This window comes from Cyclopterus lumpus, chromosome 6 (genome assembly GCF_009769545.1).
Source record: "Cyclopterus lumpus isolate fCycLum1 chromosome 6, fCycLum1.pri, whole genome shotgun sequence".
In the NCBI taxonomy this organism is placed as follows: domain Eukaryota; kingdom Metazoa; phylum Chordata; class Actinopteri; order Perciformes; family Cyclopteridae; genus Cyclopterus; species Cyclopterus lumpus.
Window position 1 is genome coordinate 11,172,111 of NC_046971.1, and position 16,394 is coordinate 11,188,504.

General features: G+C 41.0%; 1 protein-coding gene across 1 annotated transcript; it reads left to right on the forward strand.

The window, feature by feature from the left end:
• Window positions 1-3,080: 3,080 nt before the first annotated feature.
• On the forward strand, window positions 3,081-11,315 carry LOC117732656 (circadian-associated transcriptional repressor). The gene is made up of 6 exons (XM_034535725.1): window positions 3,081-3,246; window positions 5,482-5,926; window positions 6,231-6,306; window positions 7,016-7,094; window positions 9,007-9,133; window positions 9,747-11,315. The coding sequence occupies exons 2-6, from the start codon at window positions 5,522-5,524 to the stop codon at window positions 10,128-10,130; spliced, it is 1,071 nt and encodes a 356-aa protein (XP_034391616.1). The 5' UTR covers window positions 3,081-3,246; window positions 5,482-5,521; the 3' UTR covers window positions 10,131-11,315.
• Window positions 11,316-16,394: the final 5,079 nt, after the last annotated feature.

The following is a 16,394-nucleotide window of genomic DNA, read 5'->3' on the forward strand; positions in this document are numbered from 1 at the left end:
TGCAAAGACTGAATATTATGTCCTAACATCAGTTGCGTCCAGGCAGTGGCTGTGTCTTTAAGGTCTGATGCACACTGTCATGGTTCACGTGTTTGTGTTTACGTTTGTGTTCCCTGCCGCGGCTTTACTTAGCGTTTACACGGTTATGAACATTCCAGTCGGTTTTCTCCGCCCTCCGAGCTCAAACCAAAACCCGTGACTGGGTAACACTCTAGCTATTAGCGGTGAGCAGTTACAATGTGAGCAATGCTGTGGAAAGCTCGCTGATTGGTGGTCCAATTTAGAGAAGCACTGCACAGTGTAAAACCTGCACACACAGACACACGTCACTGTGGGTCCAGATTTGGGCACCGGCCCAAAGCCAGGGTCCAACACACTGAGTCATATGCACAACTCATTGCAAGGGACAGCTGTTAGTAAGACAAGACGCACACAAACAGGTGCCGCTGCCAGCAGCACCCAAACACTCTCACTCGTATCTGTTGCTGCATACATGCAGGTAAAGACACGTTCTCTCGCTATGCAGCATGCAGCGTTAACTGAGGCTATCAGCGAGCGCTCCACACTCTAGTGAATCTTTTCAATGGCTAGCTATTGCGGTAGACACCTCACCTCGTCTGAAAAGGAGAAACAGATTTTGCCATATTGTACGCACATGCATGAAACCCTCAGTATGCCACAAGGCTTCTGGATCCATAGAGTGAGGTGTGGCACGGATGCTCACCCACGCACATGTGCTGCGTGTTTCTAAAAGGGTTGGTTCAGGCAGATGTTCAGTGTAAGCCCTATAATAAAGTGGGCGTCGGGCTCTGATTTGGCTTCTATTTTTTATGAATGAGAGCGGGAGACATCCAGTCTCTGTGGGATACAGAATCAGCCATCCTCTTTGACAAATTGACAATCACAGTGCCGGTTTGTGTTGTGTGACTCATCCCGGATCCTGAGAGGAGACCGCACAGATAAAAAAGAGTTATCTTCAGGAGGAGATTGCAAATTGCTTTGGTGCTGTTCTTTATGTGACTGACAAATTGCAGTGCAAGTGAATGGAGCCGGATTATTGTAAATACATTAATGTTCCCAGAGATCAGAAGATATACTGAAACATTTAGAACAATCTGCGGTTTACCACTGAAAAGAAAACATTTTCAACAAAAGACAATTGAGTAGCAGTCACTTCTAATCTGTTTGTTATATAAACATTAATTATCTACATTTTCTATTGTGTATGTACAGCTTAAAGTGCCCCTTGCATGTGCATGATATATCTCTTTGCTCCCCCCCCAAAAAATTGTAGATGTCTGTTTCCTGTACTTTGAAGTGGATGCAATGTACTCCATGGAGTACATTGCATCCACTTCAAAGTACAGGAAACAGACATCTACAATTTGTGCACAGTGACATTGAAGACAAAAAAGGGAAATGAGAGATCGCTGAGAATCTGTAGGAATCTCTCGGTCGTCATAAAGTCTGGGGTCGCCGGAGGATCTTGGTCTGGGAAACAGAACGTCAGGAGAATGTTTATGGGATGTTTGGTAGATTGCAGCGGCTTACAAGAGTATTAAAAAATTCAACATGAGCGGCTCACTGGGCCAGCAGGCATGTCCATCGCCTTTATGGGTCCTCTGGTGTCTGTGATTGTGCATCCTTCACAGTAGGATGTCATTTAAGGCACAGCAGCAAAGAGTCAACCCCCGGTTAGGACACTGGGCTGCTGGTGACCTTGTCCAACCTGCTACTCACTTTGACAGCAGCAGATAAAACAAAAGTATCACCCGACCATGAAGTGCTCTTAGAATCTAATTACCATCATTATAGAAAGCACAGAAGACAATCCAAGAAGTCCTTCTGAGTTGTTGAAACATTCTGGTCAGCGCTTTTTGGCTCTGTAAACATCTCGCAGTGCTTTTTTCCACATGTGACCTGTTCACTCTGTGGATATGTGTTGTTTAAATTATGCTTGTCCCTGCCTATTGAGGGAGAAAATGAGAGGAGGCCGGTTGTGCTTTTTTGTGGATGGGTGTCTCCCAAACACACGTGATCACAAGAGGGTTTGTGACTCACCGGCTCCAGGCTCAGGATCCTCGTCTGGCCTCTGACAGAGCATCCTAATCCCACCCTTTCAGAGGTCCTGTGAGTCACGCCTTTACCATCACTGTGTCCAACAAAGAAAAGAGATGCAGATAGAACAAGAGCATGTTGAGAGCATCTTTAATGTAGCCCGTTTTGCTTGTCCAATGTCATTTATTACATATTCACTCACAATTTAGAGACCTCTATTGACTGTATTTGAATGGTAACTAATTAGATGTGTTGTATTAAATAGGCCTACTGTATTTAAGAACATGTTTGGGATACTTATACTTAACTTGAGTATGTATATGTTATGCTTCTTCATACAAGTACTTTGCAGAGGGGAATATTGTACTTATGACTCAGCTATCTATTTTACCATAAAGCTATAGTTACGACACTTTTCAGATTAAAAACGTACATAACATATGGTCAGTTTATACACTATGAAGCATTGATATATGTCAAACTACCAAAAGTATGTAGAGCAAAACTCCAACATATATAAGGGACTATAATGAATATTAGTACTTTGTAAAAAAACTTCTAGTACATTTTGTAGTTGAGTAGTTTTGTAGCAGCTGAAATTATCTAAATACTTTCTTTCTAAATTTAGGAAAAGTACAGTCTAGACAGTATTGGCAGACAGTCCTTGTGTTCTGCTTATGTGTCCTTGAGCAAACTATCACTTTGTCCCTGGAACTGCTCACTGCGCCTTTACCAGGCTGCTCAGTTTACTGCCACAGGTCAGGCCTCCTCATCCAGATGATACACCGAGGAAGAATGCCTGCAGAGTGACCACAACTAGCCCCGGGTTGACTTTTCGCCCAGCTATTAGTTGAAGTGAAACCGATCCGCGTGTCCACGTGTTTGTGTCATTTCCATGTCATTTGCATATGTAAACCGGTCCCGCCTATCGCTCTGCGGCTGCACCGAGTCACGAAGCCGATTTGTCGGTGGGGGCATTTGAGGAGCAAATGGGAGAGCCGCTCCTCGCTAATCCCGCCCTCCCAGACACGTTGCCTTGGGAGAAGCAACACGGGCGGATAGCAGGCTGATCCGAGTCCCCACTCTCACGCCGCACGTCCAACACATCAGCTGCTCTCTGCCCGACAGTCCTGCAGGATTTACCGCTGAACAACGGAAGAGTTGGACCAGCCGCTCCATCCTGGGAAGGTACGAGGCATCTCTGATCCTCATCTTCATCATGCCGATAAACATCACTTAGTACTACCTCTAAATGTGGAGGAGTAGAATTATTTTATTTATACCCCCCCCAAAAAAAAAACATCCACAGGAATTTGGCGCAGATATGCAAATAAGCAAACATGTATTTGTGGTGAAGGATTATTGATATGTAATATTTCAGATGAAGGTGTGACTGACGGTGGTAATTAGTAATTTCTGGTTTCATATGATCAAACAGTGCCTGCTGCCAAATGTACTATGTCTGATGAGGAAGTCTATTGTGTCTGTTACCCAACTGATTTGAAACCTTAAGGCGGAAAGATCGGATCATTCACTACATTTTTATTGGTTTGCTTTCTCTTTGGGAAAGATAGTGTTGTTTCATCTCTGGGACGGAAATCATATTCCCCTATAATTCCTTTTTATCACCGTTTTTTTAAATCAGAGTGTATATGTGTGAAGTGGGCATCGCTATGAACCCCACCTATACAGGTAGACCTATTTAACAAAGAAATGTATTTTTGAAAGCATATGTTTAAGTAGAAGCTGTTATCGGTAAGGAACTTGAATTTCTATCTGAAACCCTGAAACACTGCAGGCCTGTGTGGTGCACTCAACGTGCCTATTTGAACAAGTGTGGTATGTAAATGTTGTATTTTTTTTACGGCACAAATAAAACAAATGCTATCAGAGGGAATTCAGGTTTTTATTTACAGTGCTTGATATCTCCCTAGTGTTGTGTTGGTGTGTTGCAGAAAGCCTTATGGAAAAGCACCAACATGTGACTGAGAAAATGTATAGGATGTTTGCTAAATATATGTGATACAATTCAGTATCATATTACACAGAAGTTAAATGATGGACTCTTTGCACTTATAAAATGCAGTTATGTATATATTACATAATTACAATTAAAATTACATACAGTACTCTATGTACATATCTTTTTACACATTTAGTTAAAATTCTATTGATGTTGTGTCATAATTTTTAAAGGACCATCTGGGATTCAACCACGATAAGCTATATTTGATAGTGGACATCTTGAATCTTGATACTGTTTAATTCCAAATAGTCTATATTTGCATGTGAAATAATCGCAGCGTTTTATTACAGCTCAGTTTTTCCTGTGTTGTTTGCTAATCTGACCACTACACTGCAACGTTTTCCTTTCACATTGTTTAGTTCTCACTAAAATGTGTCAACTGTGGTCAACCTGGTGCAATATTATAACCTGCAATCGGAAATATCCAAATACATTTTTGTAGCTTCTCCCTTTGTGTTTTGTTAGAGCTTGTAAAATCTCTGCTCCACCCACCCCTGTTACAATAAGATCAGAAGGTGGTCGTCCTGTGACAAAGACCTAGGGAGTAATTAACTCTCCTACCCTCACATTTCACAGGAGGCAAGAGACATGCCAGGCGTTAACCACTCAAAACACCAACAATAATCCCCTTGCTGAAAATGCTGTTTTTACTATCTTTTATCTACTAATGATCTAAAGATCCCATAAACAAATTAAACATCCGGGAAGAGCATTTGGCCAGAGGAGCTTTTATTCACAAGGCATTCTTCATGTCGTGAACAAACAGTGCCAGTTCCTCATTTTGTAAAATCCTTTTTTCCCCCACAAGTGTCACTTGTCTTGATGGGAGGGCGGCAGTCTGAGGCGCTAGTCGTCATGGTGGCAGACCCCTGCCCCCTTTGAATAAACAAGCTAACAATGTTTATGAATGATTGTGGTGGTAGCAGCTGGCAGGCCGGCCAATACAGCCTCAATTGGGAAAAATACTCAAGCTGGTTATTGTTAAATGTAGTTTATATGTATTTGTTCTTGTCATGATGTGGAGATTTATAATAACAAACAACCATTGTGGACACTTGGTTGTTTGGTGTTTGCTTTGAATGGCTACAAGTCTGTGTTTTACTGGCTCAGGTGTTGCATCTGCAAAACAAACAGGTCATTGTGGTCTCAACAACTGCGGTCTCACTGCTACCGTCTGCACTGCTGTGTCTGTGCCTTTATTCATGTCTGCTTGGATGGAGGCACTTTTCTTTATCCAGACTCACCTGCAATGTATGTGTAAGGACTCTGCATATATTTAAGCTGTTATATGGCTTGAATGAGTACAGTTTTAGCTCATTTCCATTACTCTTCTTACCTGCTTTTTAAACTTTTTTTGTATTATGTAATTTTAGTAACCATGACTTTCTGTCTTTCAGGTTAGTGATGGTCAGTGCTATTTAGAACCCGCAGCCAAGGATGTCTGCTACAGATTCGGACAACTCCATTGACTGGCTGGCAAGTGACAATGAGAGCGAGCAGGAGTCTGACTGCACAGGAAAGCACAGCCAGGCAGAGGCTCCTTCATCCCCCAGCACCTCGCCACTCCTGGACCTGTCTGACAGCAGCTGCCACCGGAGCAGCGAGGTGAAGGAGGGCAACTGTAGCGAGGTCAGGGAGGCCTCCAGCCGGGGATTTCCCCCTGGCTGCCCGGAGACCTGGGCCAGCACCATTGGACTGTGTAAAACACAGCAAGTAGAAAAAACAAATGGCAAAAACACTCAGCAAGCACTGAAGAGACCTCACAGCTCCACCGAGGAGGAGAGCAGGGAACGGCAGCTCATTTCCAACATGTCAGAGAAAAACCAAATGTTCAGGAGAAAGGTGAGCAGCTCTGAACTGTGTCTCTTTCTCACAGTAGGTGGTTCACAATGTCAGCAGTAGAGCGTGTCCTGTCACAGAGATCAACACCCATATTGGTTTTACAGCGTCTAATGCATCACATTTCCAGTAAAGATGACCCTCTAACTAGAAGGAGAATTAGTCATGCTCTTCTGAAGAACCAGTCATGGGGGGGGGGGGGGGGGGGGGGGGGGGGTTAGAGGTTATCTAAATCATGTGCAGCAACTTTTACACTAACATGATATAGCATGATATCAGCTACAAATGAATCGTTTTTTGTTTTCAGTGCATGGAGCTGCAATGCTACATTCATCCACTGTCATCTATCTTGAATGGCCTTCGTTCAGGGAGATACAGAGAACGTAAGTCAATCATTTAATATACGTTTTGTTGTTGTCTTTTAAAAAAATCTCAGTAGATTCATACTGTCTTAACACAATCATTTCATAGTTGCTTGTCTCTCTTGTGTCTCATAGAAAAGCAATATCAAGAACAATAGACTGGATAGACAGCGTGCAACACTTTTTCAGAATATACCCTAGTGTCTCTGCGATTTGGAGAGTGCGATGTCTGAAACATGTATTGTTGGAGGGCTATTAAGTAACCACCAACTATTTACTGTGTGTGTATATGTCTATCTTGAATCAAACTGCTTAGCAACTACATTGTTTTAAAATGTCCCTTTTTTTTAAGAGGTAAAAAGCACATTTAAATGTTATTTTTTTTAATGCCCAGTTTATAGCAATATCAAGCTTCAGACCTTGTTATAAATTAGCTGCTTGGCAGAGGGGAGTGAGAACATACTGTACCACAGAGTCTACAGTAAAGCAGCTGCCGTCTGATGGGCATTAAAAAGGGTCTCTGGAAGATCTTACCATGTTCAGACAAGCTCTGAAAAGTGCTTTGTTTGGGATCTTTGTCAAACCTTATGTGACCCAACACTTCCTGGCCACAGAGACAGGGAGTCTGTTTCCCCATATACACATTTCCCACAATCCATCTGCTCTACAGACTCGGCCCTGCTGTCGACACAGATCATGTGGCTCATGGTACAACTTTCTTCTTTTGCAGGACTCAGCAGTTTCCAAGAGAGTGTGGCCATGGACCGGATCCAGAGGATTATGGGCGTCCTGCAGAACCCGTGCATGGGGTAAGTGTCCTCAGCATTACCCACATGCTGTTATACATGAAACAATGAGCTTTCTCATCTTAACATATTCAGTGTATCTCATGTATGTTTGTGTAGCTTCAAACACATTGTTGCACACTGTGCAAGTATTTTACTTTGATGGAAATTTGATCAGAATCAGTACTACAATACACTCAACCCAATATACAGTTATAATGGCTAGAAATGCTGCTCGTGGTCTGTGGGTCAAAGTGGTCTACAGCATGTCTGTAACACATGGCGCACAGCAGGTTGCCCTGTGAGGAGCCACCACCACCCCCACACATCCAGGATACATTTACTGCAGAGATGGCTGTGTCTCGCTATAGCTGGGCATCTCGTTAAAAATGTATCAGGCTCCACTGTGGGAGCAGCACACTTGTGTCTGCTTGATTAGCTCTCCACTGGCCAGACGGTATAATGAAGTATGATATCACCCCTTCAAAAGAGAAAGTCTTAGTCCCTGTAATACAATCATTTACATATTTTTTTAATGTTCTACAATTGTTTTACATCATGAAATAGCAAATATCATCATCGGATTTTGTATACTAGTACAAGATAATATGGTTAAAATCAATATCACAATATCTATAATGATATATTCTGATTTGACACAAAACTCTTTAAAGCAAAAGCTTCCATCACAAATTTAGCTATTTTATTATTTCAATAAATATTTACTAGAGTTGCAATACATTATTATATTTTCTATTGATTAATCTCTCGGAAATGTATTAGTTTAGTCTAATATATGTCAGAAAGTAGTGAAAGGTCTAATGTGACGTCTCTAAACTGCTTGCTTTGTTCGTCATTTAATGTACAATGTTATAAAATGCAAATTACATCTAAGAATCTGTAATTGGGGATTAGCAATTATCCAAATTCTTATCAAACATTTTTCTGTTGATTGCACAATGAAAATGATCATTTTAATTGGACAAAATGTTATAGCACAGTAGCACATTATGATCACAATATGATAACACTGAAAGCCTATCGATGAAGTAGTAGCTTCACGTATATATCTCTCCGCCCAGTACTACTGGTACCTGTATGGGAAGCACAGCATCAAGGTACACTGATATAAGATAAAGTGCTGCTGAGTTTGGCACAGACTAATTGGAGCCCTCACCCACCAGCTGCTGCCCTCATATGGGAGACAAAGAGTGGGTGTGGCAGCCTACGTCCAGACAGCCGGGACAGAGGCTGGAAGGTGGACTAACCCCTCCCTCCCCCCATCGCTCTCTGTGCCTGCCCTGTGTTGCCAGCTGGCAGCCCCTGCAGCAACACAATAGTAGATAGGATCAAAGTGACTTTTATAGCAGTCACTGTTGCGGATAATCTTTCACATGAATTTAACATGCCCTGAATGGCGTATAGCAGGAAAGTCCTGATCATATGACACGGGCTAATCCCCATCCACCATCTGGTTTTGACGGGTGGTAGTTAATGGGGTGCAGCACTCTGCTGCGCGCCTCCAACGCGAACTGCGTCACCGCGATTAGTTTATTTTCACAATGACGCTGTTGGAGATCGTTGTGGCTTTGATGTTTTATATTTAGAGGCGAGTGGAACTATTATACATCAGGCCACGTGTGAGCTCTAAACATGTGAGAAATGCACTTAAGACCCCCCCATCCACACACACACACTCACACACACACACACACACACACACACACACACACACACACACACAGAGTGACATAGAGTTTCTATGTGAGTGTAAGTGTGCACCCACTGTTCCAGGTTGCCTATTTCCTGTGTGAGCTTGATTACGAGATACGATTTTAGAGAAGAGATTGGCAAGATTATTGGTTGCTTACTCAGATTTGTACATGAAAGCTCGAGTAAATATGTCTCTCTCGCACTCACTTCCTGCTTCTTTCAGGGAGAAATATATTAATATCATTCTTAAAATGGAGGAGATGCTGAAAAGCTGGTTCCCTAATGTAAAACGCCAAGACCAACTCACCGTCACCCAGACTGAGGAAGCGGTTCCTACCAAGAAACCCAAGGTAAAGTTGGACAAAAGTAGAACTGTTGCGTAAGAGCTCTTAAGTTGGAGAAAACCTGCTGCCAAGAACATACGGTGATGACGCAGTGAGGGACTAAAATATCTATTTTTATTTAATCACATGTCTGGGGAGGGAAGATTAAAAGCTATTTTTTACTGAGGTATTACCACAGTCTCAGGTTTGCTAAGAACAATGACAGAGGAGAAAAGATCATTTTGGAGGAGAGTTCCTAAGGATAAGAAAAGGTCAGAATACTCTGGAACATTTTTTCGCATTGAATTGGTTCGTATATATTTTATTATATTAACAAAGGGTGAAATTACAATTTATATTGTGAACAGGTCTTTGTCATTTACACAATTTGTCACTATGAACAAAGTAGTATCGCCCGATTCTGCAGTTCTTAGCTCCACAGAGTGTTTTAGCTTCTTTCAGCTCATTGTTTCAGTGTTATGGCCCTCAGGTGCCTTTTTAATATTTGGTAGGGACAATTATAGCTATTCTAGGAGAACTCTGGCTCATTCACAGTTTTCTTGTTGATCAATGGACATTGTCCCTCAATAATAACTACGAGATAATTTAAATTAAACTGTGTTTCCTTCATTGCCAACAGCTATCTCCAGTGACCATCACTGCAGTCGTGAGCCCCGTCAGTGTCAGTGATCCTCCAGCAGGCGTCCAAACCTTCAGAGTCACTGACCTCACTCCTGGAGCCGACTCCGCCAGCAACCTGAAGTGGCTCCACACGTCACCAATCTGCTCCCCCACAGCAGAGCAGGCCCAGGCTGGCTCCAGGCACCTGCTGTCCCCCAGAGACCGAACGCAGGACAACGCTGTGTCCTCCAGCACAGACAGCCACACTAAGACAGACTTGGTGCCCAGAGGCCCTCCGCCGGGCAAAATCAACGCACCCTGTCTCGAGAGGCTCCTCAAGTCGACAGAAAGCATCATCATCCGTAAAGGGGCGGGGGGTTTGACGGACAGCAGCTGGTCCTAGTCCACACAGCTGGGTGTCCAGCTGTAAGCGCAGCACGGCCCAGCCTAGCCTTGCCCACCATGCCGGGAGCCAGTCAGCTCGCTTAGCCCATTCCAGCAAGACGGGAGCCTTCAAAGGGACGTCACAGATCCCCTTTTAACGTGAAAAGAGTGTTGACGAACATGTTGTACCCTCTGTATGGGAATGCGCCCTCTCTGACTTGACAAGTGTCCGTTTTTGTTCCCTTCTGTTGACTTCTCTTTGTTTTTTGTTTGCACTCTTGAATAGCGTGTGTGAGAGTGGGAAGGATAGATTTTGACATGCCGAGATCACCGGAGCATGTCATTTCACAACTGAACTCTTCCCCACTGGCTTGTAGATGCAATAATACAATTTGAGTATCTGTGAAACCGCCATTATGCCTGAAAGGGAAATAACTGCAGCAGTAGTTTGTGTCGGAAGGGATTCTTTTTTCTTCAGATATCTAGATATGTCAGTGGTCTACATATTGTTGTGCTAAAAATGTGGGTGACATGTGATGTTATTTTCTCCCCCCGCCCCGCCCCATGACTCCACTCTTTTTATTTAGTTTATTGATGTGACTGTTACTCATAAATAAGTCTTTTGGTACAACTGTTCTACCTCAGTGGGCACCACGTCACAGTTAGTGGGTAGGAATGTGAACGCTACACTCAAAGTCTGGACACCCCGTTGGCCTCTGACAGGGAGGTCTGCAGGACGAGTCGTTCTGCTCGTACAAACGGAGGATTCTCTCTCCGTGGGGATGCTGTCGTGGCCTGACTGGTGCCATTGTAAAGAATGTCAACTGCAGATTTCGTTTTTGAGTCTCCCAGTAGAAGGCAAACAGTGCCTGTAATGTCAAGCTGTGCCTGTAAGCCGGTTTGATAAAGAGAGAGAACCGTTCAGAAAACTTGCTCCTCTGTGGGATGTACAAATCAGGAATTCTCCTGCCATTTTCCTGTATCGAGTAAATTATTCACATCTTGCTAACTACTTTCTGTGGTGGAGTAGAACAATTATTTTATGTTGCCACAGAACTGGACAGTATGTTAGACCAGCAGAGAGGGACAAGGTATTTCTCTGTGTAAATCTTACAGAAAGGTTGTCGATTTTCCCTGAAAAGTGGCCTTTATAGTGTGACATTTTATACTTTCAAAATAAATGTGATTATATTTGTTTGATGCACAATGGCTGCAGATGTTTTATTGTGAATTTACAGGCTGGTAGAATTTACTTTAAATGCAGCGATTGAGCAATTGCTCAATTGAGCATTAACGTTTCCTTTTCCACATTGAATTTCTCATGATTAAATGGTAAATGGACTGTACTTGTACAGCGCTTTCATTCATTCATTATTATATCATATATCTTTATTCTAAAGTGCTTTTCCACTTTTAAGTTGAGCAGCACTTTACAGTAACACACAAATGTTTTTTTAAAGGGTAAGACACAGGAGGAAAGACCAACTCTGCTTAAGGAATCTATGAAATAGCTCATTGTAAGTCTAAACAGAGCTCAATTAAGCATCAAAGATCTGATTTATATCAGTAAGACCAATTATAGGGTGAGTCAGTCGACCGGCAATACTCAAAGGGAGCTCACTTCCTGGAAGAATAATAATATGTATTGCTTGTGAGGAAGTATGCAATTTTTAGTACTTTGCACAGCAATTTGTGCCACAGAAGTGCAGTGAAATGTACCAGCTCAGTATCATTTCACATTCCTCAGAAAGTGAGTGTGGGTTTAGTTTCTTTACCCATTGCACTTTCTCATGCCTGTTGACAAACCAGACAGCAGAGGTCAACCTTTGTGACCTGCTTGTACACAGAACTGTGCACAATGACAAATCATACATTAATAATGACGGAAGAAATTAAAAATATACAAGCGTCACTATTAGTCACTATAAGAAGAGAAAACTAATCACAGGAACTGAGCTGGCTACTCCAGAAAAAGAGAAGACTATGACTGGCTTCACTTCCTTTTAGCGGCAGTTAAATACACTTTCTGAGTGATACAAGAAAAATAAATCGTGAGACTTTACCTGTATGGGCAGTAGACATGGAGTATTTCTGCCAACTTGAATTTAAAAAATAACTGTCACCAAATATAAAACTGTATACTGCCATCTATAGGTGAAAAGGTAGACATGAGTTCACCTGTTGTTGCTCTGCAATCAGAATCAAGATTGATGTACAGCATGTCATGAGGCAGACTTTTCCTTATTCTCATTTGGAAAACCCTTTAAAACACGATATAATGCTGCTTTTGGTAAATTTTATTTATTTATACCAGACCCATTTTATTCTCTTCATTGTATATTCACAGAGGGTGAAAACAGAAGTTTGTGGCCTGGAAAACAAACTGTCAGAAGGTTAAGGAGATTACATTATTTTTATCTGTATTACACAGTAGTCACGTGTCCTTTTTTCCAGATTAAAGGGTGACTGGCAGGAGGTAGAGGGGATTATTACCCAGAGTGCATTGTTTCAGCGTTGCCACCCTAGATTTCCTCTCCCAGGGCGAGGCTAATGGTTTAGATTCAAGTGGACAGACGTCCTGACAGCACATCCAACAACAGATGGCAAATGTTGATTTAAATGTAAGGAAGAGCTGCTGCAACAAAAAGGCTTCTGTCAGTGAGTGAAACCAAATCACATTGTGCAGTGATTAGACTGCCAATGGGGAGCATGTGATGTTCTGGGAAATTGCACAGAAAACAAAAAGCAATGAATAGAAATGTAATAAAAAACAAATGAACTTTATTTGAGGAAGTATACAAAAAATGTGAGGCTGTGAGAGACTATAAGGACATGCTCTATACATAACATTTGTTTTGGTGGATACTTCTCACAATTGATAAAAACAATTGTTAAAATTGGGAAATGTATCCAAATAAGTAATGTACTGCATTGCTGCCGCAGTCTATTTGGTTACATTATAGACTGATATTACAATGGACAAGCATTCATATTGCTTTCCATTTTAAAGGTTCACAGAGGTTGTGCTTTACAAAATATTTTTTTGCCCGGGCTATGTGTGGGCCGAACTACAAAGACTCATCATTAGGGAGGAGCAGAGATGAGAGCCTTTTGTTGAAAACATTGAAAGGCAAATGGGAGAGCAAAAGGGAGGGAGGAGGACAGGTTCATGGTTCCAGTTGCAAAAATCTGGAAAGGATAATACATACAGCTTCATTCTCTCCAGCTACCCTTTCATTGTAAATTGGCCTTGATTTGAGCTCCAGCTGAGTGTGAATCGACAAGGCGGTGTGGGGTTGAATGGGATCCAAGGTGGTGCTGCTTCACACTGCTGCAGTTATTTATATGTACCGTTTCTATGTCATTCATTTCTCAAGTCTAGAGGCAGATGTGAAGTCACCCCCCCTGCAGTTAATTTATAAAACACTGAGAATAAACCACTCTTCATGCTATAAATAGGTATTGTGGGATCTGAAATCTTGCTGTAAAATTAAAAAGCATCATGTAATGCAACAATGAGATCCAATTTGTGTTCCTGCTAGTCTTTAATCCTGCAATTTTAAAAGGCAGTCACAACCAGAGTCATCAAGTATGATTATATGCAGCAACCAAATCTGATTTGCTATCAGAAAATTGTAACCTGCTAGCATCTCAGACCTAGGCGAGGATTAATGACTCTGTAATTAACTCCCAAGTCTCAAATGTCAGATACGTGAGTGAACATTAAGGTCGCTCCAGCTTTTTGGACACAAATTCAAGGAATCACAGCCATTACATCTGCTCTTTTGCTGAGCAGGTTATCAGTAAAGAAAAAAACACTGCCTTCCACAATAATTTGCAGGTCTTCAGAGCAGCGGGAGTTGTGCGGAAGACATGAACAAATGGTATATAGTATAACTATATATATATAGATAGAATTATATGAAAATGTTGCAGTAGAGTATGTCAGAAAAAAAGAACTATATAATATATAGTAAAAGTGTAATGTTAATGGAAAAAATATATATTTTATGTCCCCAAATGTATTTATTGTATTATATTGTCTGCAATTAAAATGTTAGACAATTTGTCACATTATAGTAAGCCATAAGATAAATAAAAAGCCATAAGCATACCATAAGAAAGAATTAGATGGTATGTCAGAGAGAGTCATATTATAGTATTTCATAAGAATATATAGCTTAGTATGTCATAACAACGTCATAAGAAAGTCAGCGTATAATATGTCATGAATAACTATTAGTGTCCTATTTCATTCAAATTGCCATTACAATGTAAAAGTAGTGTTAAAAAAAGTAATTCAGTCCACATTCACCTCGTGCTTGTATCGGTAGATCTGTGCTGACCTTGCGTACTTGCGAGCCCAGAGAGTGAGCAAAAACTATGTATAGTTGTTATTTTTGCACATTTTATTTTGCTTCTGTAGTGTAAATAGTTTTGTATCTGTGTTTACTCCAATGTCCCCCCTCCCAACCCATCTCCCCACCAAAACAATAAATAATAATACAAACAAATAAATGACATAGAGAATAAATGGAGAGTGTGGAAATGAGGATTACTTAAAAACTAAAAAGTATATCAAAATTAAATCTGTATTAAATCTTAAAAAACGTCAACAGTATTTATTGTTTGGGAGCTTTGAGTTTATTTAACATTATAGGAGGAGATACATTTTTAAATGTTAAGCTCCATAGGGTTTAATGGAGTCAACAGTTTATTTTTATATTTAGTATATAGTTACATATTAACATAAATCAATGCAATTTACTTTACTTTTTACCTTACTTTATAGTTTTTTTAACACACACACACACACACGCACACACACACACACACACACACACACACACACACACACACACACATGTGAAATGTGAGCAAATACAAAACTTGAAATCTAAATTCCACCCCTGCCTATAGGCTACGTACTCAGGAGCAGAGATGAACTGAACTCTTGAAGGAATAACTCAACCCAATAACTTTGCTGAATAGGTCAACTGATCAAATATGTCTTGTTCTTAAAACCGCATACAAGTGAACCTCTGCACCCTAAAGAGCAACACCTTTTTAAATCTACGTATGCAGGTACTGGGGAAGCAGATTGATAAGGATGAAGCAGCGGGGGGGCTAAGACCACTAACAAAGACATGTCACTCAGTGACATATCAAGAGCACATAGTCTAAATATGGCCAGCCCTCATGAAATCTCATTTCCAAGAATAGGGTGCAGGCTGTGCTCTCGTAGGTATGAATAATGTAAGCAGGCTCCTGGAGCTCATTTCCAGAGAGCGATCGTCATGCTAAAGTGTAGACTAATGATCACACAGATAAAGTGAGAGGCTGGCATTCATGATTAATGCCATCAGGTCTTTTTCCAGAATTACACAGTCCCCTCTGTCAGATCTTCTGACGGCTGCGTTCACTGAGCACACAGCCCTCGGATGCTCGCAAAAAATAAGAAACACAATGAATCACTCGAGTCAGAAGAGTTGTAGTTGACATATGTCCCCATGCACACGGTTTGTTGTGGCATGTTGATTGCAAACATATAACAAGTCCATTCTTGATTGCTAAACCTTCATATTTTTACACTTATAAATGCATATTTCATTTATATTCTAGGGAGAGATTCATACATACAACAAATATTTTGTTTTCAGAAATGTAAACATTTTCTTTTGTCTCTTTAATTATATATTTGTATTTTAAAGCAATTTAAAGGAAACATTCACCATTTGAGGTACACTAATGTTTAATGATCATATGTGTTTACATAGCTCTACCTTTCACATGGAGTTTTTTTTATTTGCATGATTTTCTTGTACTATTGATCTCCCTCCTGAAGTCTTTGTTATGCCCACTAGGTGGCACAATTGTAAAAGAAGCACAAAGTACAACTGGAAAGCTTCTCCTCTGACCAAAGTTTAATTCTTAAACAATGAGGTTATGTTTCACTTGCCAATGCGATGGTCTCAACAGGGTGGGATTATACATATTTACTTTGCAAAACGCTGCCATAAAAAACATAATGTTTATATTTCTAAAAAGTCAACATGGATTATGAGTGTCCGTGCGTCAGTCTACCTTTTAGTGTAAAATGCCTACGATATGGTGTCAAGAGTCACCATGCCTCACACTAATTCACTGTATATTATTTCTGATGAGAGTCATTGGATTACACCTGCTTCATACAGACCACATTACATATTACAGTCTGGCCTCCTTGCACATCACCGTGTCAAGAACTGCCTCAAAGATATCTGTATCTCTTTCAATAAAGGAC